General features: G+C 41.7%; 1 protein-coding gene across 1 annotated transcript in view; it reads right to left on the bottom strand.

Annotated features, from left to right (window-relative positions):
* LOC138172856 (collagen and calcium-binding EGF domain-containing protein 1-like) overlaps window positions 1-22469 on the bottom strand; it is a 350877-nt gene extending 328408 nt beyond the window's left edge. The window contains exons 1-2 of the mRNA XM_069102725.1: window positions 21833-22469; window positions 21102-21182 (exon numbers count right to left, since the gene is read on the bottom strand). Of these exons, the coding sequence (XP_068958826.1) occupies window positions 21102-21182; window positions 21833-21993 (242 nt within the window). The 5' untranslated portion in view covers window positions 21994-22469. The remainder of the gene's footprint in view (window positions 1-21101; window positions 21183-21832) is intronic.
* Between the last annotated feature and the right edge of the window lie 389 nt (window positions 22470-22858).

Raw genomic sequence — 22858 nt, 5'->3', positions numbered from 1 at the left:
ATTTTCGGTATGTCTTTACTATTGAATTTTCTTTTTACTATTAATGAAGTAAATGTGGTATTTTTGTGCTCTCCCAAATCATAAATAGGAATGAAGACTTAAGTGGGTGGGAAATTCATAAACTGAATTATGTGGGATAAAATATCAGCCTACTAGAAGCTAAACTTTCATTGAGTATAGTAACTCACTGAACCTATTTTAACAAAGTTAACATGAGGGTCTAGGAGACAGGACCACCTTATATGTGAGACCACTTCCTAATGAGGTCCCTTTAGTACAGTAGCAACAATGTAGCCTTAAACATGGGGGACACACTCCGCTTAGACAAGGGGTTCTTAAGGCTGGATCCACATAGGGGCCCACAGGATCTAACTCATTAAATTTTCAGTGTCAGCATTTACACCTCAGAAATTGGCTAATGCTACAAATCAGGACTTGATTTATTGTTTTTTTATTGTCCAGATTTAAGAAAGTGATGGAGAAAATGTTAATGCAGATTAAACTTAAAAGTGTGCCATGTTCACATTTTATTTTCAGAGAGCTGATTGTAAAACATTTACCAGACCATCCCTAGATCCAGTGATAGATCTGAGAGGGTCCTTGAATTTAGTTAGATAGGGGGAAAAAATACATCTTGATTTTTACCAACTTCTAACCGAAATTAAGCTTTTCCTTAGATTATTTAAAACACGATTCTAAAAAGAGATTCAGAAGTTTCACCAGATTGCCAAAGGGGTCTAGGTCTCCACAAAGGTGAAGAAACCCTGCCTTCCCCCAAATTTGGCTCTATTATTAGCAGCATTGTAATGAGGTGTACAACTGATTTCCATTCTTGAGTCCTACTCAAATTTATTAATTTTTTTATTTTAAAGCAATTGGGGTTAAGTAACTTGCTCAAGGTTACATGGCCAAGTGTTTCTGGGTGGGTGCTAAGTGTCTGAGCCTGGATTTGATCCCAGGTCATCCCAACTCTGGGGCCGGTGCTCTTACTTGCTGAGCCACCTGGCCGCCCCTAAGCAATTGGGGTTAAGTAACTTGCTCAAGGTTACACGGCCAGGTGTTTCTGGGTGGGTGCTAAGTGTCTGAGCCTGGATTCGATCTCAGGTCATCCAGACTCTGGGGCCAGTGCTCTTACTCGCTGTGCTACTGGCCGCCCCTCTTACTCCAATTTAAACATACAGTATGATGCAGTGGAAAGAACATTGGACTGGAACTTAGAAGATCTGGGTTTGATTCCTGGCTCTGCTACCAGTAGTGTGACCTTGGGTGAATCACTCCAATCTCTCTGGGCTTCTTTCCTCCTCTATAATGAGGGGGTTGAACTACACAAATTTTAAGGTCCCTTCCAGTTTTGATACTATATGACTATAGCATTTGTTTAAAAGCATAATCCTTCTTTAATAGCAAAAAGAAGCATCAATGACTCACAACCTGATCCAAGAATTATGTCTGGAAATCACATTGCCTTGAGAAAACTTCCTGACTCTGAGAGAAAACAAAGTCACCTTTCCTTACCTCTCAGGAAGAGTTGAGTAGAATAGAGAACATCTATGTACAATGAGTAGCATAGTTCAGTGGAGAGAACATTGTATATGGAGTCAGCAGGCCTGGGTTCAAATACTTATCCTGCTATTTACAACATGTGTGACCTCTGGACCTCCGTTTCCTCATCTATAAAATTAGGGCCCTGACAAAGTTATATCTAAGACCCCTTTGTTCTCATGAATTAAAATTATTAACAGCTCCCTTCTCTGTGTGGATTCTATTTTGTCTAAAACAACATGAAAGAGGAAGCAAAAGAACCAGCAGAAATCCAATTTCTCTATTGAAATTATAACCACAACCTGGATAAATATTCTAACACAAGCCAGGCTAAGACTCAGGTAAAGGAAAGAAGGTCAATCAGTAAGGAAAAGAAAGGAATTAAGATGTCAGCTATTGGGTTGCTCATTAATGTAATTGAGAACTAAAATGGAAGGGCCTCTTGGTAACACTGAGACTGTGAAAAGGACATCTGAATAATTCAAAAATAAAATCGCAGACCCTGTCTCTCGAGTCTGCGACAATGTTAGCTGAATAATATAAATAACGGACCCATTTTGGTGTTTTACTTGAGAAATGAAAGACACAGACAAACTTATGTAAGGGTGTCCCTCAAAGTCCCATTGAGGCTTTGAACTAGCTGTATCTGAATAGAAAATGACCAGCAATGCTAAGCAGGAAGAAGAAACAATGACCTCATCTCCCTTTTATTTTCCTTGCCCACTCACCTACATGAGAAAACATAAGAGGCTTAGAAAACTGAGGATCCCTGAATCCCAGATCTCTTAGGAAATTATTGTAAAATAACCGTTACTTAGCTTATATTATAGTTGATCATCCAGAGATTAAACTTGGGAGATACATGAAATGTTCATTGTGAACTGGTATAAGCTCATCCAACCCAGAGGTCAGGAAATTAAGTCACTCCCTCACCCCCCAAAAATGTTTTAAAATGTGAAGCATGAGGGTTTGTCCTGAAACCTCCTTGGTAAATAAGAAACTTAATAAGCTAGCTAAGACTCTGAAGGAACCAGTAGAGTATAATCTAAGGGAAGGCTTTGTGCTGGTTCAAGGCGAAGGTTTATGTCTATCCTAAAAAAGTTGACATTGGGAAAAGGTCTAAGCCAAAAGAACATGGAGGCTTCTGCTCTTTTCTTGAGGATTTCAGCTGAGCATGAAGTCTGAGGCAATGGAGTAGTCTAGAGCTTTCAAGGGGGCAGAGTAGATTCCATCTGGGTAGTATCAGACACAGGTGCTGTTAAGTACGAAGCAGGTCTGGCAGGAGTATTGTGATGACCTAACTAGAAGACATTCGTGGTCCTCTAGCATCAGAGGCATGAGTTGCCCTTCCAATGTACTTTGGAATGTACCTTACATGAGTTGTCCTTGTGTGTCTGTTCTCCATATCAAGACATAGCCAAAGAAACAGTAATTATTTCTAAAAGAACTAGGGGACGCATGCTTCCCCACTCGTGTAGTATAGACAACACAAGGGCAATGATACTGTACAGCAAGGTGACAGGACAAAAAATGAACATCCCTCCCAGAATGCTTATTTCAGCACTAGTTTACATTCATAACCTACAAAACCACACATTGTTCAGCTTAATCACCATCACTGGGAACAGACTCAGTTCAAATCAATTAAGGCAGAAACAAGACAAGAGAGCTGTTACCAAGTCCAACATCTCTGCTGGGGATCCCTTTTATCATCCACAAAGTTCAAGGTTGTTTCCTGCCCCCACTAAGGATTTCCACTCCAATCATCCTTCCTTCTATATTCTACAGTAAGCATCATTCAGTCTCTCTGTATGTCTCTCTGTGTCTCTGTTTCTCTCCCTGTCTCTCCCTCTTTGTCTCTCTCCCATTCTGTCTCTGCCTGTCTCTGCCTCTCTGTCTCTCTTCCCCTCTGTCTGTGTGTCTCTCTGCCTCTGTCTCTTTCTGTCTGTCTGTCTGTCTGTCTCTCTCCAACTATTTCATCTGTTTGGGGCATGTCCCATACAGTAACTGCCACCATGGACGAATATCAGTGGGAGTCTTAACGAATTGTCTAGAGCACTGAGAGGTTAAGTGACTAGCAGGGTTGCTCAACTGCTATGTGTCAGAGGCAGGACTTGAATCCAGATCTTTCTGACTCTAAGGTTGGCTCTTTATCCACTATACCATGCTGCCTCTCAAAGAATGACCTTACTTTGACCACATCTCCCATTTCTCTAACTCACTGAAAAAATACTACTTCTCTTTCCTCCTTTATATCTGACAATTTCCATCAATACTTCTTCCCATCCATGTATCTCTCTCATTTCTTGTCAGAAGTATGCTGGGCTGGTTTTATAAAACTCAGTCACCTATGCAATTACTAGGGTTGCTCAAAAAAGTGAGTGGACAAAAGTAATTACATACACAATAATCATTTTCTGGGTAGCTTGGTATCTAGTCAGGCTTGTATGGTGACACAATGGACCAGCTGTACCTTACCAAAAGAGAGCTGCTGCCCAGGATCCATGGTCCTCATACAATATCCATGCTGTGATTTGCCTTTTAAGCAGGAAAAACATCCCCACCACAGTAATGCCCTCTACCCTACTAACATCCAGGTGGCCAGCATCCTGCTGCTACGTTTCTGGAAAGTTAGACCTTGGGAGTCCATCTGAGCCAGGACAACAGGAAGTGCACCACTGGATTTATCAAAAGGCAAATGAAGGCACCTTTGCTTTTGCCATGAGGAATAGACAGGGTATGCTGCCATCAATAACAAGAATATTTTGTATACAAAGGATTTTCCATTTTTTCAGGTGTTTTTATACACATTATCTCCTTAATGCTCAAAGGCAATCTGTTAAAAAGAAAAGTGATGGGGCAGCTAAGTGGCACAGTGAATAGAGCACTGGCCCTGGAGTCAGAAGGTCAGGAGGACCTGAGCTCAAATACGGCCTCAAACACTTGACACACTTACTAGCCATGTGACTTTGGGCAAGTCACTTAACCTTAGTTGCCCTCCAAAAAGCAAAAAAAAAAAAAAACAAGCATTGCTTCCTCCATTTCCACCACTTCAAGACAATCACTATAGAAGCAAATGGGGATTACATAGCATCAAGTTATCTGTTCTTTTTCTCTGTTACAGGGGATGTCACAGGCAAAGAATTCATCGTCCATTAGCCCTGCCCAAGTGGCGGTAATGAGGAGCCTCCCTGTGCTACAGAAGAATGTGGGAAAGAATTTCACACCAAAAGGAAAGGCACAGAGCCTAAAATAAAAGTCAGCATCCTCAGTGACAGAGGCAATATGGATACCTCTGAGATCACAGCAATCCACTGACAGGTCTCATTCAATAATAAAAGCAGTTTATGGTGAGAACACTGGGTTTACAGTCACAAGATGATGCTTCTCTTCCTGGCACAGTTACTTATTGGCTGTATGACTTTGACAATGTCACTCTACCTCTCCAGGTTAGTTTCCCAATCTGTAAAATGGGGATAATCAAATTTATCCTGCCTACCTCATTGGGGGAAGGAAAGGATACAAGCTTTTATTAAATATCTACTATGGGTGGGCATTGTGCTAAGAACTTTGCAAATATGATTTCATTTGATCCTCATAACAACAATGTGAAATGGGTGATATCATCATAAACATTTTACATCTGAGAAAAGTGGGGCAGGCAGAAGTGTGGTGACTTGCCCAGGTGTAATGTAATGCCAAAAGAAGGCAACTTCCCAGGTTCAAAATACCAGCATAGGTGCTCTCTATTTTATTCAGTGACCAACCAAGAACAGAGAAGATTAAAACATGACATCATTCAAAATACAGCATTTACTAAGTGTGATTAAATAATCTCCAAGGACTACCCCACCCCAGGACCTTCCAATCATTCAATCAATTACAAAGTCTCTGTTCTAAATACTTCTCCACCCCTAGGCTATACCTTAATTAAGTCCACCACAAAGCCCCTCTTCTCAAATGGAGATTAGTTTCCAAACATAAGTAAAATACATTCATTTGCTCAACCATAGAACACAAAAAGGTCAAAAGTTCCCCACCCCTGGATCACAATTGAATCTACCCCAGAGTTACATCAAGTTTAAACACAGCACTTAATACCCAAATGGAGGTCTTTTCTTCATCTTGACACGAGGCAAGTTCTCAGCAATCTTAGTTCCTGGGGAGACAAGGCTTAGCAAAGCCACAAGATACATTGCCAGTCCCTTCATGAATTTATCCTCTGTCTGTAGAACAGTCCTAGAACCCCTGAACACATTAGCAAAGCCCTCTCCCAAGATTTCTGTAAACATACAACAAGAAAATCCTTCTTCAGGGCTTCTGAACCAACAGAAAGGCTCCCAGACCCCTGCAACAACAGCACTGTCCTTCACCAGTGGACAGTATTCATTCTGTCTGCCGGACAGTCTCCAGACCCCTGCAACAACAGTACTGTCCCTCACCAGTGGACAGTATTCACTCTCTGTCTGCAGGACAGTCTCAGGCCTTCTTAACCAAATGCCAGGTTCCAGGACTTCTTCAACAGGACAGTCTTTCACCAGTGGACAAATCTGGCAAAATAACATCAAAACAGACAGACAAAGTACCAGCAAAACAGCCATGTCTCCTCAGTCCTTGGCAGCTCAGGGGGCAGGTCTCAAAAGTCCAGGGCAATTCAAAGCGGCCACCAGCAATTCTCTTAGTCTCTCTCTCTCCACGAGGTGCTGCTTCCAAAAAGATCTTTCGCCTCTCTCTAGTGTCTCTCCAAATCTACCTCACCAGCTCCTCCCAATTCAGGACTTTCTTTTCACATCAACAAGCCCATCCCACAGGTGGCATTAACAAACTCTGGGTTTTAACACAATCAATTTGAAAACCAAGCCAATACAGGGGAATCTTTAATTGCCATTACTATCACACCAGGGTCACACAGCTAGTAAGTATCTGAGGTCACATTTGAACTCAGATCCTCTTGACTCCAAATCCAACACTCTACCCACCTTGCTAATGCAGGGATAAAAAGAGAAAACACTAGAAAAACGATAAAGCGCTGTACAAAGACAACGTCAGAGCAATGCGCACAGTGGCTGATAACCGTTTGCTGAATGTTTGTTGTTGGAGTATCATCGTTAGAATTGGGAAAAAGAAAGAGCTTGTCATGTATGGTTTCAGTATTCACAGAAAAATATGAAACAAGACCTTGTTCAAAAGAAAAAGATAAAAGAGATAAAGATAAACGATAAAGAGAGCAATCAAGGACTAATGAATAGAAACATAATATTCTGTGAGAAAATCCAGGACCCTGATAGGACAGAAGGCAGGGGAAGCATTGGAGTGAGAGTCAATAGGAAGAAAAAAACAAAAGAAAATTGTGAGAAAAATTTAAGATACGCTGGATGAAGGCAGTGGGAGATGAGAGACAAAGAGCTTTAATAGCACATCACAAAGGTAACATGAGCATGATTTAAGGGTATTAGGGGCCCTTCAACTCCCTCTCTCTACCAGAGCACAACTTCTCTACTAAAAGTAGAGAAGCTGATAAATTCTTTCTCTCATTATCTTTCCAAAAAATAAAATCAACGCTTTTAAATTTTTCTTTTACTGTTGCTGGCACTACAATCGTTCCAGACACTTAGGTTCACAATCTCAATCCTGTCCTCTGCTCTGCCGTCTCATCCACTGCTACATATCCAATCAGTTGCCAAATGTGGTTTCTGTCTCCACAGCATCTCTCAAATAGTTTTCCAGGTATAAAGCCACCACCTTAGTTCACAAGAGTACTTTTTGCAAAGCAAAGAACTGGAAATAAAGGAAATGCCCATTGATGACCAACCATACTGTGATAATGAATGGAATAGAATATTACTGTAATTTAAGAAATGACATGGGGGGGTGGAGTCAAGATGGTGGAGTAGAAGCAGGACATTCGAGCAGCTCTGGCTTCCACCTTACCCAATCAATGTAAAAAGAGAACTCTGAACAAACTTTGGAGCTGAAGAACCCACAAAATGACACAGAGAAGCTAACCTCCCACTGAGGACAGCCCGACAGGAATCTGTCAGCACAGGGCTGTGAGAGCCAAGCCCAGGCCCCTGGGAGCCCAAGCTTTAGCCACAGGGTGTGCCTGACCAGCCACTGGCCTGAGGGACTCCATATCAGCAGCAGCTGTGGCCATTTCCAGATTTATCAACACATAGATGGGAAGGACAAAGTGAGAGGTCAGTGCAGTCTGGACTTTGGGACCCAGGGAACGTGTTGGCTTTTGCCCCTGGGGTGAGAAGCCACAGAGACCCAGCACAGGCAGCCAGTGCCACATGGCAGCTTCAGCTTCTGGCCTGCAGAGTGTAGGGGGACCAAGCAACCAGCCTGAGAGATAATCACTCTTGCTTTAACCTGCTTGGATCTGGATTGAAGTCTAGGGTGTAGGCTCCTGGGGCATGTGTCCAGCTTACCAGAGCATGTGGAGGCCTCAGAGAGGGCACCCATTTAATACCTCTGGCAGCTGAGAAAACCCCAGTGTTTGGGACAAAAACTCCCCTGTCTGGTGGGAGAGTCCTACTGTAGCAAAAAGCCCAGGGGTCAAGTGACTGAGGGGCAACACGACCAGGCAAAGGAAACAAAGCAGACATAAGATTCCACCATTAGACTCCTATTTTGGGGACAAAAAGGAGCAAAGCATGGAACAGGAGGAAGACAGTGAAGTCAGAACTCCTGCACCAAATCTTCAAAGGAAAATATGAGCTGGTTTCAGGCCATAGAGGACCTAAAGAAGCAGATAAGAGAAGTGGAGGAAAAATTGGGAAGAGAAATGAGAACGATGCAAAAAAGTTACTAAATGAGAGTCAACAGCCTGACTGAGGCTTAAAAGCTTAAAAAAATAGACTAACTCAAATGGCAAAAGAGGCTCAAAAAGGCAATGAGGAGAAAAATGCCTTTAAAAGCCTAATTTTCCAGATGGATAAAGCATCTCAAAAGCTCAATGAGGAGAATCATTGCTTCAGAATTAGACTGGAACAAATGAAAGCTAATGACTTTATCAGAAATCAAGATGCTGTTAAACAGATCCTAACAAATGAAAGAATAGAAGACAATGTGAAATATCTCATGGGAAAAACCACTGACCTGGAAAATAAATCCAGAAGAGATAATTTAAAAATTATTGGACTACCTGAAAGCCCTGATCAAAGTAAGAACCTAGAAATCATCCTTCAGGAAGTTCTCAAAGAAAACTGCTCTTATGTTTTAGAACCAGAGGGAAAAATAGAGGTTAAAAGAATCCACCGATCACCTCCTGAAAAAGATCCCAAAAAGAAAACTCCTAGGAATATTATAGCCAGGTTCCGGAATTCCCAGATCAAGGAGAGAATATGACAAGCACCCTGGAAGAAACAATTTGAATATTGTGGAAGCACAATCAGGATAACCTAGGATCTGGCAGCTTCTACACTGAGGGATTGAAGAGCTTGGAATATGATATTCCACAGGTCAAAGGAGCTGGGATTAAAACCAAGAATCACCTACCCAGCAAAATTGAATATCCTGTTTCAGGGGAAAATATGGTCACTCAGTGGAATAGAGGGCTTTCAAGCATTCTTGATGAAAAAAACAGAGTTGAATAGAAAATTTGACATTCAGATACAAGAAGCAAGAGAAGCATGAGAAGGTAAACAGGGAAAAGAAATCAGAAGGAACTTTTCAAAGTTGAACTATTAACATTCCTACATGGAAAAACAATAATTGTAACTGATGAAACTTTTCTCAGTATGAAAAAAGTTGAAGGGAATAGAAATATATATATATATATATATATGTGTGTGTGTGTGTGTGTGTGTGTGTGTGTATGTCTTTATATGAGGGTATATGGGCATATGAATACATATGTGAATGTGGGTATATATATATATATATGTTTACAGGTATACATAGAGAGAGTGCACAGGACCAATTTAACAGGAAGGGATGATACTTAAAAGGTGAAATTAAGAGGTGAGAGAGGAATATAATGAGTGGAGATGGGGAGAGACAGAATGGGGTAAACTATCTCATATAGAAGAGGCAAGGGAAAATGGTTACAATGGAGGGGAAGAATAGGAAGGCAAAAGGGAATGGGTCAACCTTATTCTCATTGAATTTGGCTTGGGGCAGAAATGAAATACACACTAAATAGGGTATCTTACCCTACAGGAGAGTAGGGGTGAAGGGGATGAGAGTGGGGATGATGGAAGAGAGGGCAGGCTGGGGGGGAGGCAAATTGGAAGCACCCACTTTTGAAGGGTGTAATGGAAATGCAAACTTAAAGATCTTCCCTGCCCCTAGGCTAGAGTGCACCTGGAGCCTGGGGTGGGAGGCTTGTTTTTCAGTAGATACTTCTTGATTGGCCAGTGAGTCAATAAGGTTGTTACATTCTCTGAGCCAGGAGAAGGCTATATAAGCCCTGATGTGTAGCTTTGTTTTGGGACTCACTTTGAGAAGTGTTCTGTGATTTGATCTGAATTCTGGGAAGCCGTTGTTGAGAGTCCCCCGGCTTTGAAAAACCCAGAATGTGGAAACCCAGATGTTGACTGGGTATGGATGTAATGGTTGGACAGTTTGGAAATCTGTCTATTTGATGTTTCTGTCTTGATAATTATGCCTGTATACTTTGAGGTTCAGGGTGCTGACCTTTTCTCCTGAACAAGGTAAACGATATATGTCTGACTGATTAAAGTAAGCTTGTTAACCCATTTTGAGTTGCTTTCCTTTAACAAAGCAGATCCAAGAACCTGTGTGAGCAGGCACCCTGGGGACACTGGGGTGCTTGCTGCTACAAAGGGACAGGATCAAAGTAGAGAAGAGAACAAGTGGGAGGTGGGACAGGAGGGAGGTAAATATAGTCAGTCCTTTACAATATATCTACTATGTTATTGTTTTGCATTAGCTACTCATGTACAACCTATACTGAACTGCTTATCTTCCCAGTAAGGGTGCGTGACAAGGGAGGAAGGGAATGAATCTTTAATTCAAAGTTTTAAGATCAAATGTTTAAATATATATACACTATTATTAATACTATTTTACATGTAATTGGGAAATAAAATATACAGGCATTGGGGTATAGAAATCCACCATGCCCTACTGGAAAAGTCGAAAGGGGTATGGGAGAAAATATGGGAGAGAGCATACTGGAGAAGGGGATCTCCTGTGGGACTGCAATTTTGGGGCGGTGGGTAGGGGAAAAACAGGGAGAAAATTTGTAACTCAAAATCTGGCAGAAATGAATGATGTAAATCCGAAGTTAACAAAGCATTTGAAAAATAATAAAAAAGAAAAAGAAAAGAAAAATAAAGAAATGACATGTAAGGGGCAGCTAGGTGGCACAGTGATAGTGAGCACCAGCTGTGCAGTCAAGAGGACCTGAGTTCAAATCTGGCCTCAGCCACTTAACACAAAAACTAACTGTGTGACCTTGGGCAAGTCACTTAACCCCGATTGCCCTGCTTTCCCCCTCCAAAAAGCAAAAAAAAAAAAAACAATACACATACGATAAATAAAGAGAAGCATGGGAAAACATATGAACAGATGCAAATTGAAATAAGCAGAACCAGGGAACAAATAACAGCAACCACATCAATGGAAAAGAAAAGTACAAAAAAAGGAAATGACAGCTGTGAAATCATAATTTGACAGCAACAAAGGACATATGAAATTTCATCTCCCTTCTCTCTCTGTGGAGGTGTAATAACTATCAGTCTGAAACATTCCATGCAATATCTGCCTTGATCTATGTGTTGCAGAATTGTTTCTTTCCCTCCTTTTTTTGTGTTCTTTTTAATAGGGAATGGCTCTCTGAGAAGGTGAAAGAAGAGGTATGTGTTGGAAAATGCAGATGATATAAGAACAAAATATGTTAGTAAAAATGAAAACAAAACAAAAATAATAAATGCAGAGGATGTAAACAGTGGAAGTAACCATGAATAAATTTTTTTAAAAAGGCATGATCATGCAAAAATAACTTAATCCCAGAACAAGTTAAAGCTTATAGCTAATGTTAAGGACAACAGCAAGAGACTTTGTTAGATATTTTTTAGGCAAGAAAGAAGATTATTTGTTAAAAGTCATAGAATAGCTACTTAGAATGCATCAGATAAAAAAAGAAAAAGAATAAAGAACTGTGCAATGTGTGTTTTGCTTCTATTTTGCTACTATGAATAATGGTAAAGGGGATTAACAGCAAATATAATTGAGAAGATGGGGCCTTCAATAACTTCCTTATGCATCTGCAGTGTCTGTCCATGTTATATGTATGGATGGACCATCTCTATGGACTTTCCATCCACCTGCATATGGACAGTTGGTGTTCTTCATCCACTTGAGTCTTGCTGTGTACAGATGTGGGAAAACCTCTTTTAAGCTATTAAAGATCTCATTTAGGAGATGCTGCAATGCTCAGGGGCATGATGCAGCCTATATATCACCTGCAAATGGGGATATCTAGAAGACTTTCCATTCCATTCCCCTCCAACTGTAGGGAATTCCTCTTCTATTTCTCCTTCCATTTCAATTCTATACTGATATCTTATATAACTGAGGAAAGGAACCAGAACTAGCACCTACTATTTGTCAGGCATTGCACTACACGCTTTGGAAATATTGTCCCACTTAATCCTCATAAAAACCCTGGAAAGTAAGTGCCATTGTTATTCACATTTTACAGTCGAGGAATCTAAGGCAGACAGAAGTCAAGGTCAGAGACCATACCTGAACTCAGGTTTTCCTGCCTCCAGGTCCAACACTCTATCCACTGCATCACATAATAGCCTAACTTGCTGATAATTTGGTGAAAATACATCTCTCTTTTTTTGTTCATACTAGTAATCAGAGGGCCAAGTTCTAGAGGTTATTACATCTTTCAAAGAATCTCATTTGACTTATAACTAGTGCAATGGGGAAGCCACAATGGAGAAGAGACTTTAAGGTGGTATTTTGATTTACCCAAAAATAAATACTTGGGATCTTGGCAATTTTCTAACTATAAAGATGCAATCAACTATAGATTATAATTTATGAGTACTATCCGTTCCTCTTTCCTAGACTTTTCCTATTTCCTATTCTTGTTATTGGGAGCTGAGTAGTCCTCAACCCAGACCTAGGACTGTGGAATCCCATAGAGAACAACTATTAAACTTCAGAACTATTGAGAGAAGGGAAGCCTAGTAGCGTAACCATCAATGTGTGGCACATGTGTTGTAGAGACAATACCAGGAAATATTGGGATTTGGCTTTAAAGGCATTATCCTTGACCAAAGAAGTTGTGTTTCAACTGAAACTCCTTCTGGTGCTTTAAAGTTCCTAAATGGCTTCGTGGAAAAGTAAGGGCCTAGAACTTGGCAGAAGAGGGACTGCAGATGTTACAGCTGTTTTTTTCTTGAAACAAAAACAAAATAAAAATGGAACAAAGATCTCTGCCTAGTATCTGAATTCTTAGCCATGCCCGTTGTTTGAGGCAGATTCAATACAAAACCACTGGGTTCCTCCCAAGCAAAGATGGTGCCAGAGTTTGAAAAGGTAGTGCTGGGTATCACTGAAGTGGTAGGTACAGAGCAAAAGAGAAACATTCTCTAAAGAAAAGAACACCTCCAGATATATATATATTTTTGCCTTTTTTGGAGGGCAATTGGGGTTAAGTAACTTGCCCAAGGTTACACGGCTATTTTTTTTCTGTGTGTGGGTGTTAAGTGTCTGAGGCCGTAACTGAACTCGGGTCCTCCTGACTCTGGGGCCAGGGCTTTACTCACTGCACCACCTACCCACCCCTCCAGATCTTTTTAAATTACCTTGGCCATCCCTCATAGGTAGTCCCTTCCCTGCAACTATGTTTCATTTGGAGTAATTGTAAAAAAGCCGCTTACTTCAGAGAATCTAAGAATTGGAGACTGGATACCATCCCAAAGGGTTTATTGGCAAGAGGTTATCCTTTGTGAAGCTGCTCCATGCCGACCTGTTTGCAAACACTTCCTATTTTTTTTCTTGGAGAATGTATGTAAAGTGATACGTTACCTTGTCTCTTACCAACAGGCTCCAACAGCTAAGTCCAAACAACTGGGTTCAATTGAAAAGGAGGATGGTGGGCTGCCACCCCTCCCTTTCAACTGTGATCCCCTCCTTCAAAGTCAGCATTAGCACGATTATTGGGTAGCATTAGTACAATTATAGCTCAGCTGTGAATTCAGGCCATTCTCTTTAGTGGAAGTTATCATTCTTTTCAATCAAACTGACTGAAATCTTTTTTTCCTGCCAGAATCCAGCACCTGCAACACATTAGTGATTCAAGTTAAACAGGTCTACGTGTGAACTGGTGAGAACAAGAGCAGCTGTCCCAGGGTGGTACAGTTAATCTCTCTTCTTTTTAAAAAGCCTTCCTGTCTCTGGATTAGGAAAAGACCTGTCACTAACTCTGATGCACCAAATACATCTTAGTCAAGTGCCTTTCTAATGTTGGTACAAGGATGACAGTTGGAGCCCAGTAAAGTAAGTCAGCATCTACAGAATAAAACAGGGGATGCCAAAAGACCTGTTTGCCCAAAATGATAAAAGGTAAGGTGGTACAGTGGACGGAGCACCAGGCCTAGAGCCAAGAAAAGCTGAACTCACATCCAGCCTCAGACCCTGGGCAAGTCTATTTACCCTATTGGCCTCATTCTCCTCATCTGTAAAATGAGCTGGAGAAGGAAATGACAAACCACTCCAGTATCTTTGCCAAGAAAACTCAAAAAATGGGGTCACAAGGAGTCAGATGTGACTGAAACAAGTAAACAACAATAAAAGGTTAATATCCAGTGAATAAGAGGATGTGTTACTGGCATGTTTTATTCCTATAAGTACGTATATTTTTAATCACTATACAAGGGGATCATTTAAACATTTAACATAGGGCATTTGATTGAAAGACAAAAGAAAACCGGGCTCCCAAATTCCACAATAATGCAGAAGTTTATGTGATATTCCATAAAGATGTTTATTTGAAACTTAAAGTCCAAGTAGTTATTTAGTTAAAAGAATGAGAAATAGATTGAAAGGAACAGTTTAGGGGGAGTAAAGATGGCAGAGTAGAAGAAGGACCTCTGAGCAGCTCCAGGCTTCCACCTTCCCCAATCAATGTAAAAAGAGGACTCTGGACAAACTTTGGAGCTGCAGAACCCACAAAATGACACAGAGAAGCTAACCTCCCACTGAGGACAGCCCGGCAGGAATCGTCCAGCATAGCACTCTGGAAGCCAAGCCCAGGCCCATGTGAGCAGGAGGTTTTAGCCCTAGGGCAGGTCTGACCAGCCCCTGGCCAGAGGGACTCCAAGATCAGCAGCAGCTGTGGCCGTTTCCAGAATTATCAACACATAGATGGGAAGGACAAAGTGAGAGGTCAGTGCAGTCTGGACTTTGGGACCCAGCAAGTGGGAGTGCGTCAGCTTTTGTCCCCTGGGTGAGAAGCTGTTGAGATGCCAGCCAGTGCAAAGTGGCAATTTCAGCTCCTGGCCTGCAGAGTGTAGGAAGACCAAGTGACCAGTCTGAGGGGCAGTCATTCTTGCTTCAACCTGCTTGGATCTGGATTGAAGTCTAGGATGGAGGTCCTGGGGTATGTCTCCAGCTTTCCAGAGCATGTGGAGGCCTCATAGAGGGCACCCATCTAATACCTCCGGCAGCTGAGAAAACCCCAGCATTTGGGATGAAAGCTGCCCTGTCTGGTGGCAGAGTCCTACTGTGGCAAAAAGCCCAGGGGTCAAGTGACTGAGGGGCAACATGACCAGGCAAAGGAAACAAAGCAGACAGAAGATTCCAACATTAGACTCCAATTTTGGGGACAAAAAGGAGCAAAGCATGGAACAGGAGGAAGATAGTGAAGTAAGAACTCCTGAACCAAAAGCTTCAAAGGAAAATACGAGCTGGTTACTTAACCCCAATTGCTTAGGGGAGGCCAGGTGGCTCAGTGAGTAAGAGCACTGGCCCCAGTGTCAGGATGACCTAGGGATCGAATCTGGGCTCCAACACTTAGCACCACACCCAGAAACACCTGGCTGTGTAACCTTGAGCAAGTTACTTAACCCCGATTGCTCAAAAAAATAAATAAATAAAAATCAAATCAAATATTTAAATTTATATATATATATATATACATACTATTATTAATACCACTTTACATGTAATTGGGAAATAAGATATACAGGCACTGGGGCATAGAGATCCACCATGCCCTACTGGAAAAGTCAATAGGGATATGGGAGAGAGCATATTGAAGGAGGATTTTGGGGTGGCAAGTGGGGGAAAAACGGGGAGAAAATTTGTAACTCAAAATCTGGCAGAAATGAATGATGTAAATCATAAGTTAATAAATCATTTAAAAATGCAAAAAAATAAAGGAAGGGAACAGTTTAGCTTAGAAAATAATAACAGTACCTAATTTACTTTAACATAGAAAAGAGAAAAAGAAAAAAACCAACAGAAAGCCTTTGACTTAGACTACAAAACTAGGGAAACAGGAAAATCAAATTTTAGGAAAGTCTGTAATGGCCACAAATTAAGTGCTGCCATAATATATCCATCTGCTTGTTCTGGCTATGATAAATTCAGAGCCCACATAGTCTATACACCAGGAGCTCTTACTCTTTTTTGGGTCATACACCCCTTAGACAGCCTGTACCCATTCTCAGAATATAATATTTTTAAATGTATAGGAATAGAAAGGCTACCAATGATACCAAAATTCAGTTATCATCATACTAAAAGATTCATGTTCGTGCACCCCTGGTTAAGAATCCATACTATATGCCAAGTCACTAATGTATTATAAAACCATGTCAGATACTGATCTTTTTTGCTGATTTGAGAATTATACATTTGTTTTATCTGGTTTACTCATTTGTTCAACAAATATTTATTGAGCTATGTACAAAACACTGTGGGAGGTACTATAATGATAAAGAATAATTAGAAAGCAAAGGACAGTTAACCCCAGTTGCTATAAAAAAAAATTTTTTTTAAAGCACAGGACAGACTCTGTGCTTTAATACTAGTCTAAAATATAAGATGTATAAACAGTTGGAACTGTTGCTCAGAGAGAAAATGGAAAATAGAAGAAGAGAGGAGTCTACAACACAAGAAACAAGTATTTGGATAAGTTGCATATTCGTTCTAGAACAGCAAGTTTACAAGACAAACTCAGCTATGTTTACAAGAGGTATGCATTGTTCAGTGAGGAAAGTATGAGATTTGGAGATGGAAGATTGATGTTATGATCCTGGCTTTCACAGTTACTGGTTAGAGAAAGGTATTTTAGTTCTTTGAGTTTTCATTTCCTCATTGTTAAAATGAATTGTCTCCAACTACCTATATCTCAGGAGTATGAGAAAAGGGCTACCTTAAAGCACTGTACAAATATGAGAAATTATTATTATTACCTAACCAGAGGATAGAAGCAGCTAGGTGGCACAGTGGATAAAATACCTGGCCCTAAGTCAAGATAACTTACCTTCCTGAGTACAAATCTAGCCTCAGACATTTACTGGATGTGTGATCATGGGCAAGTCACTTAACTGTTTGCCTCAGTTCCTCATCTGTAAGAAAATGGCAAATCACTCTAGTACCTTTGCCAAGAAAACCCCAAATGGCGTCATGAAGAGGCGGAAGTGACTGAACAACAACAAAAACTACTTTAACTCTGCTGTGTGACCATCCACCTTACTTAGTTCTTACCAGCTTATGGAGGCAGAATAAGGAACTTGGGGCAAAGAATTTAGGATTTGGAGGAGTAGGATATGGAGAGAAGGATGAAAAGTCAGTTTATAGGCTTTAAAAAAGCAAGGACTCTTGGCAGTAAAAAGTTTTGTGGACCGGTAAACATGTGTCAAGGACCTACGGCTAAGAAACAATGCCCTAATACTGGTCCACACACTCACTAGTCTTTAACCCATTCTCTATAACAAGAAGTAACATTTTATCCCAAGGAACTTTCACCTCCAAGCTCAAAACAACTTCAAAAGATTCACAGGTTGTTATCATTGGAAAGGACTAAATCTATCTTCTTCATTTTATGGGTGAGGAAACTGAGAAATGTAAAAGACTTGTACAAAATTCTCTCATTTGCATTCAAAACTTTCCCAAAATATCTTTGAGTAGATAGTAAGGTTATCTCTGCACAATGGTGCTACCCAAGTTACTTAAACCTGTCTTAAGCATAAAGGGCTTGAAATGTTTAGTATCCTTGAAACTTGCCTCTTAGTTTAATGTGGTATTTTGTTTTGTTTTGTTTTCAGGGTGCTCTAGTCTTCTGAGACCCTTTCAAAATACTTTGAATTGTACCCTATGTACATTCCTGCTCCTTAGGACCAATATAGAGATGATGTCCACAAACCCAAGCAACTCCTTTTATCTAGCACTTTAAAGTTTGCAAAGTATTTAACATATGTTATCTCATTTGATCATCATAATAACCCAGTGAAGTAAATGCTATAGTTATTCCCATTTTATAGATGAAAAAACTGAGACAGAAATGGTGACTTTTCCAGGGTCACACAGCTAGTAAGTGTCTGAGGCAAGGCTTTCAGACTCACAGAACCAACTCTTTCAATTTATTGTACCACCTATTTGACTAACCCTTTTAAAAAGCGCTTCATTTTGGACACCTTCAGCTGAAACCAAATTTGAATATCTACCTCTAAGGTAGGAATGATTAGTCTTTTTTTGTATCATGGACACCTTTGGCAGTTTGATAAAGACTGTGGACCCCTTCTCAGAATAATGTACTTACATGCAAATATATATATTGAATTACAATGAAACCAATTCTATTGAAATAGTTATCAAAGTGTTTGGTGAAAACCAGTTCATGAATTCCAAGTTAGAATCAAGAGGTTGGGAAATGGCAGAGGAGGGAATAAATTACACCACAGCCCTGAAACATACAGGGATTCCCTCTTCCTCAATAAGGAAAGATGGTACATACTAAGTAGAAAACCTTAGTGTATCCACCAAGACCCCTATTACTTTGAGGTAATCCAGAAGACATAGTAGTGGTCTCTGTCTCATATAACATTCTCAAATCAGAACTTCTCTTCTATATCTCCCATTTGTCCTTATTCTTTAAAAAATATTAAGTTGTCATACCTTCTAAAGGTTTTTTTAGATTGATATTTAATGGAGTGGTCCATAAAAACATGCCTCTTAATTGATCAATTAATCAAGTTGCCTTTTCTTAAAAAAAAATAAATAAAACCTGCATTTGTTGATACCCCCAGGTAAAAGAAAATACAAACTTGTGAACATTTTCTGAAAAAGAGGATATGAAATCATAGTTGCATTTATGTAGTGCTTTACTTACATCATCTCATCTGAACCTTCCAATGACCCTGTAAGATAAGGCATTGTCATCTCCATTTCACCAATGTTCAAATAAGTCAAGTGATTCCTCAGTGGTCATACAGCTAAGAGATGGAAGAGATGGAATTTCACCCTGATTGTGCGACCCCCAAATGCAACACGTTCTACTATGCCCCACTGCCTCTCCTCTTACATGGCACATTAATAAATGAAATCAATTCAGAACAGCAATAAAACACAGCAGCTTTTAAAATACGACACACTTTCTCTATTATAAATTTCTATAGAACCCAACATTCAGAGGCTCTCAGGAGAAGCCAACTATATATACCAAGTCACATGTCATCAAAACAGTTTTTACTGGAGTAAGCACTTAATAAATATTTCTTCAGTTGAACTGAATTAGTAAATTCTTTGCATTATCATCAAAAACAAAGAACAGTAGTTAGAAATTATGAATATAAAGAATTCAGAGCAATTCAGGAAGAGTTAAATGATTATGCAGAATGAAACAACTAGAATTGGAAAAATCAAGAAACAAAATAAATATTACAATGTAAATGAAAAGGGATTTGTACACTAACTGAAAAACCGAAAAAGGTACTGGAGAAGTGGGAACATAATGAAATATACTTCCCTTTTCTTAACACAGAGGTGGAAGAACCAAGAATACAAAACATTGAACATATTGTCAGGTACAGTCTCTGTGTCAGTTTTTTGTCTAGCTGTTTTTCTTTGATACAAAGGAGGGTTTACTGGTCAGGACGAATGAAATGATTGACGTTCAAAAATGTTAACCAAACCAAACCAAACATGACAAGAATCTAATTGAGAATCAAAGGACAGGTAATAGATGATTCACCCATAGCCTGTCATTTCTAAGTTATCATTCCATGTACTTCAGCTTTTTAGTGTTCTGTTACTCTGCCTTCCTATTTCTTTTCATCCATGTATTCTGTCTTTCTTACTAGACTCTAAGCCCCTCAAGGACAGGGCTGTATTTTATGTATCTTACTGTCTAACCTCAGTACCAAACATAGTTCTCTGCATTTATTTAGTATACTAGGTAATAAATGTTTGATGATGCTTGTTTGGCCTTTTCATGAAAAGAGATTCTCCTTATCTACTTGTCTTTTTCTTCTCAAATAAAAGCACCGATAGGACTAATCTTCTGATGGGGGGGTGGGGGGAGAGGGAGAAAGCAGTATCTTTCATGCCCAAAAGGCTGGAGCTTAGAATGCAGATGCTCAGATTCTAATTTTCCAGCAGGCATGTGGCATATTTCACTGCAATCTGCTGCTCATCAAGACTTCTAATTTCTGCACGAGAATGTTGAATTAGGCTAGATTCTCCAAGTCAAAGTAATTTTCTTTCTCTACCTTTACCAGCAGCTCCAGGGTCACATAAGAGAGAATTCCATTGGTCCAGGACAATCAAATGCCTCCTAACAAGAAAATAAGATCACAGAGACCCTACTAAGTCTTGCTTTTGCAGACTCGGCTCTTTCTGTTTCCAGGACCCTAAGCAGATACAATCTCTCCCCTCAAACTTTCTAGTTAATGAACTGCTTTTCTTCTTGCTGTTTCAAAAATACTGAAGTTTTCCAGATTCATTCAACACACACAGCAACCCACAGTCCTGTCGTTCCCCAGCCCCCAACACACATACTCCTTCCCACCCCATCACCTTGTCTGCAGAGGCAGAGACAGTGAGCAAGGCTGTCCCAGCGGGGGGAGAGGGTCAAGAGACAGCCAAGTGCCTAGTGTTTTTCCTTTGTTGACTTCGGATTTTCAAAACAAAACAGCAAATGCTCAGGCAGCCATTTATCTTCCCCAAGCCCCAGTGTTTACACTCAAAGCCCAAATCAACTTTACTTCATAAACTTTGAACCTTATCCTGCTTCCTCCCCGACTCGGGCCCCCACCTCTTCCACACACAAATATGCAGGATAGCCATAAACACTCTCGGGATTTTGATAGACGCGAGCCCCAGTAGTGCAATCTGCGGCTGGACTGGCCCCCAACCCGGCACCGCAGATAAATACAACGGGAGCTACCCGGAGGGAGCTCACGATAGACAGCCTGCTTCATACCAAGCGACGCACAAAACCAAGGCGACATCCCGAGTCTGTCCTTCGCACTCCCACCCCCCACTCTCCTTTACCTGGTCCTCCTTCCCCCTCAGCTCCTTTGTTCATTTTAATCTGCGAAAGTCTCCTTTAAGCGCCGTCTTACCTAAAACATGTGGTGAGCTCGCCGGTAGGTTTGAGACAAGGATACTTGGTGGTTGTTATCTTGTTCTCTGAACAGACTTCTCTGGAAGAAATTTCGAAAGAACATCCTGCTTTAGTCTAGGTCTGGAGATGCTCAGGGAACCTCAGGGTACCGAGGAGTGAGGGCAGGCTACGCGGATCCCCTGGACCTAAGGGCTGCAGTTCACAGGATTAGGTAACCCAATCCGACCTTCTAGTTTTACGGATGAAGCAACCGTAGGGTTTTATAACACTAATCAGGAAGAGAGGCTATGGGAAGAGCATTGGTTTCGGAATCCGAGGACCTAGGTCTGAATGGACTCTGCTACCTACTGGTTGTGTGACCCTGGGCAAGTCCTTTATCTATGAAATGAGGGGGTCTGAGCTAGAGGGCCCCAAAGTCCTTCCCCGATCTAAATCTTTGGTCAGATGAACCAGCGCACTGACAGGAGCGCAAACTGGATTCCAGTGGGTACGAAGTCCGACCCCTAGCGCGGAGGGAATACAGACGCAGGAGTGAAGCACTCTCAGAATCGGGGTGGTGGGTGCACGTCGGCACCTACTGCATCAAGGGAAGTCAGGCTAGGACCGCCTGGGGGCCTGTTCGGAACCGGGCACAGCGCCGACCGCCTCCGGTGATAGAAGCGCAGCCCGCTTCTGTGCCCGTCCTGAGTTTTCAGCAGTCCCAACGTGGGGGGCAAGGGAAGGGCTCACCTGTCGCTGTCCTCAAACTCCTCTCTGTACGTCCAGGTGTGTCCCAACGCCAGCAGGAGAAGCAAGGGACCCAGGCTTCTGCCCAGCTGTCTCTTCGCCCCTCCTCTCCGGCTTGGTGGAGGAGGCGGCAGCGGCTGCGGCGACAGTAGCGGCAGCACCATCGGGCAGACTCTCGGATAGCTCCCCCTCGGCGCCCAGGCTCTTGCCCTCTCTCTCGCTCGCTCCTTACAGCCTCCTCTTTTCTCCTCCTCTTTTTTTCTTCCCCTCCTTTTCTTCCTCTCCCTCCGGCAGGGGGCGCAGGAGAGCAGGGGTGTTTGCACCACCTGCCCGGAGCTCTCTGTGGGCTCTGTGGGTCAGTGAGGGAGCGGGGTTTGGGAATGGCAGCTGCGGGAAAGAGAAAAGAGACCCAAATCAGGGGTTCGATCGGCCCCACCCCAGGTGCAGCCTGAGCCAGGAATGGGAAGTGCAGACTCAGAAGTGGAGCAGGGAATTCGGGGGCTGGAGAAGAGAGTTGGAACGGGAAGGCTGCCCAGGTTACTGAGAGACTATGCGAGCAGCAGGAGCGTCTTTCCCTGGACGTCTGTACTAGGTGACAGATTGACTTGACTAAAGCGCTCAGGGCTGAGTATGAGTCTCTGCCTCTTTTCCTCTATTGGGGAAGGAGCGGGGCGGCGACGGGGGGGGAGGGGGGGGGAACGAGAAGCAAAGGAAAGAAGTCTGAGAGAAGGCGGGTGTCAGTGTTTTGTATCGGAGCGGCATGGATAGCCAGGAGTGGAGGGAGAGGAGGAGAGAAGAAGGAAGCAGAGGGAGGAGGGGGAGGAGGAGGAGGAGGAGGGGGTGGTGCTTCCTATTCTTACGAGAAAAAAGGAGAGGCGAGAGGGTTAATAAGCTTCCTTCCTGTTGTCAGTTTTTCTTGACTGTAGATACAGAATATTTTCCTTTCCCCAAATGGAGGAGTTACTTTTTGCTTTTCTCCCCTTCTATCTCAATGTTCAAGGAGTAAAGGCAAAGGGTGAAAGTTTGCAT

Source organism: Petaurus breviceps, unplaced genomic scaffold, assembly GCF_028583685.1.
Source record: "Petaurus breviceps papuanus isolate PSGF00001 unplaced genomic scaffold, PetGlider_PUasm1.0 129, whole genome shotgun sequence".
Lineage (NCBI taxonomy): Eukaryota > Metazoa > Chordata > Mammalia > Diprotodontia > Petauridae > Petaurus > Petaurus breviceps.
Note: the sequence above shows the minus strand (reverse complement) of the source record. Positions and strands in the feature narration are given on the sequence as shown.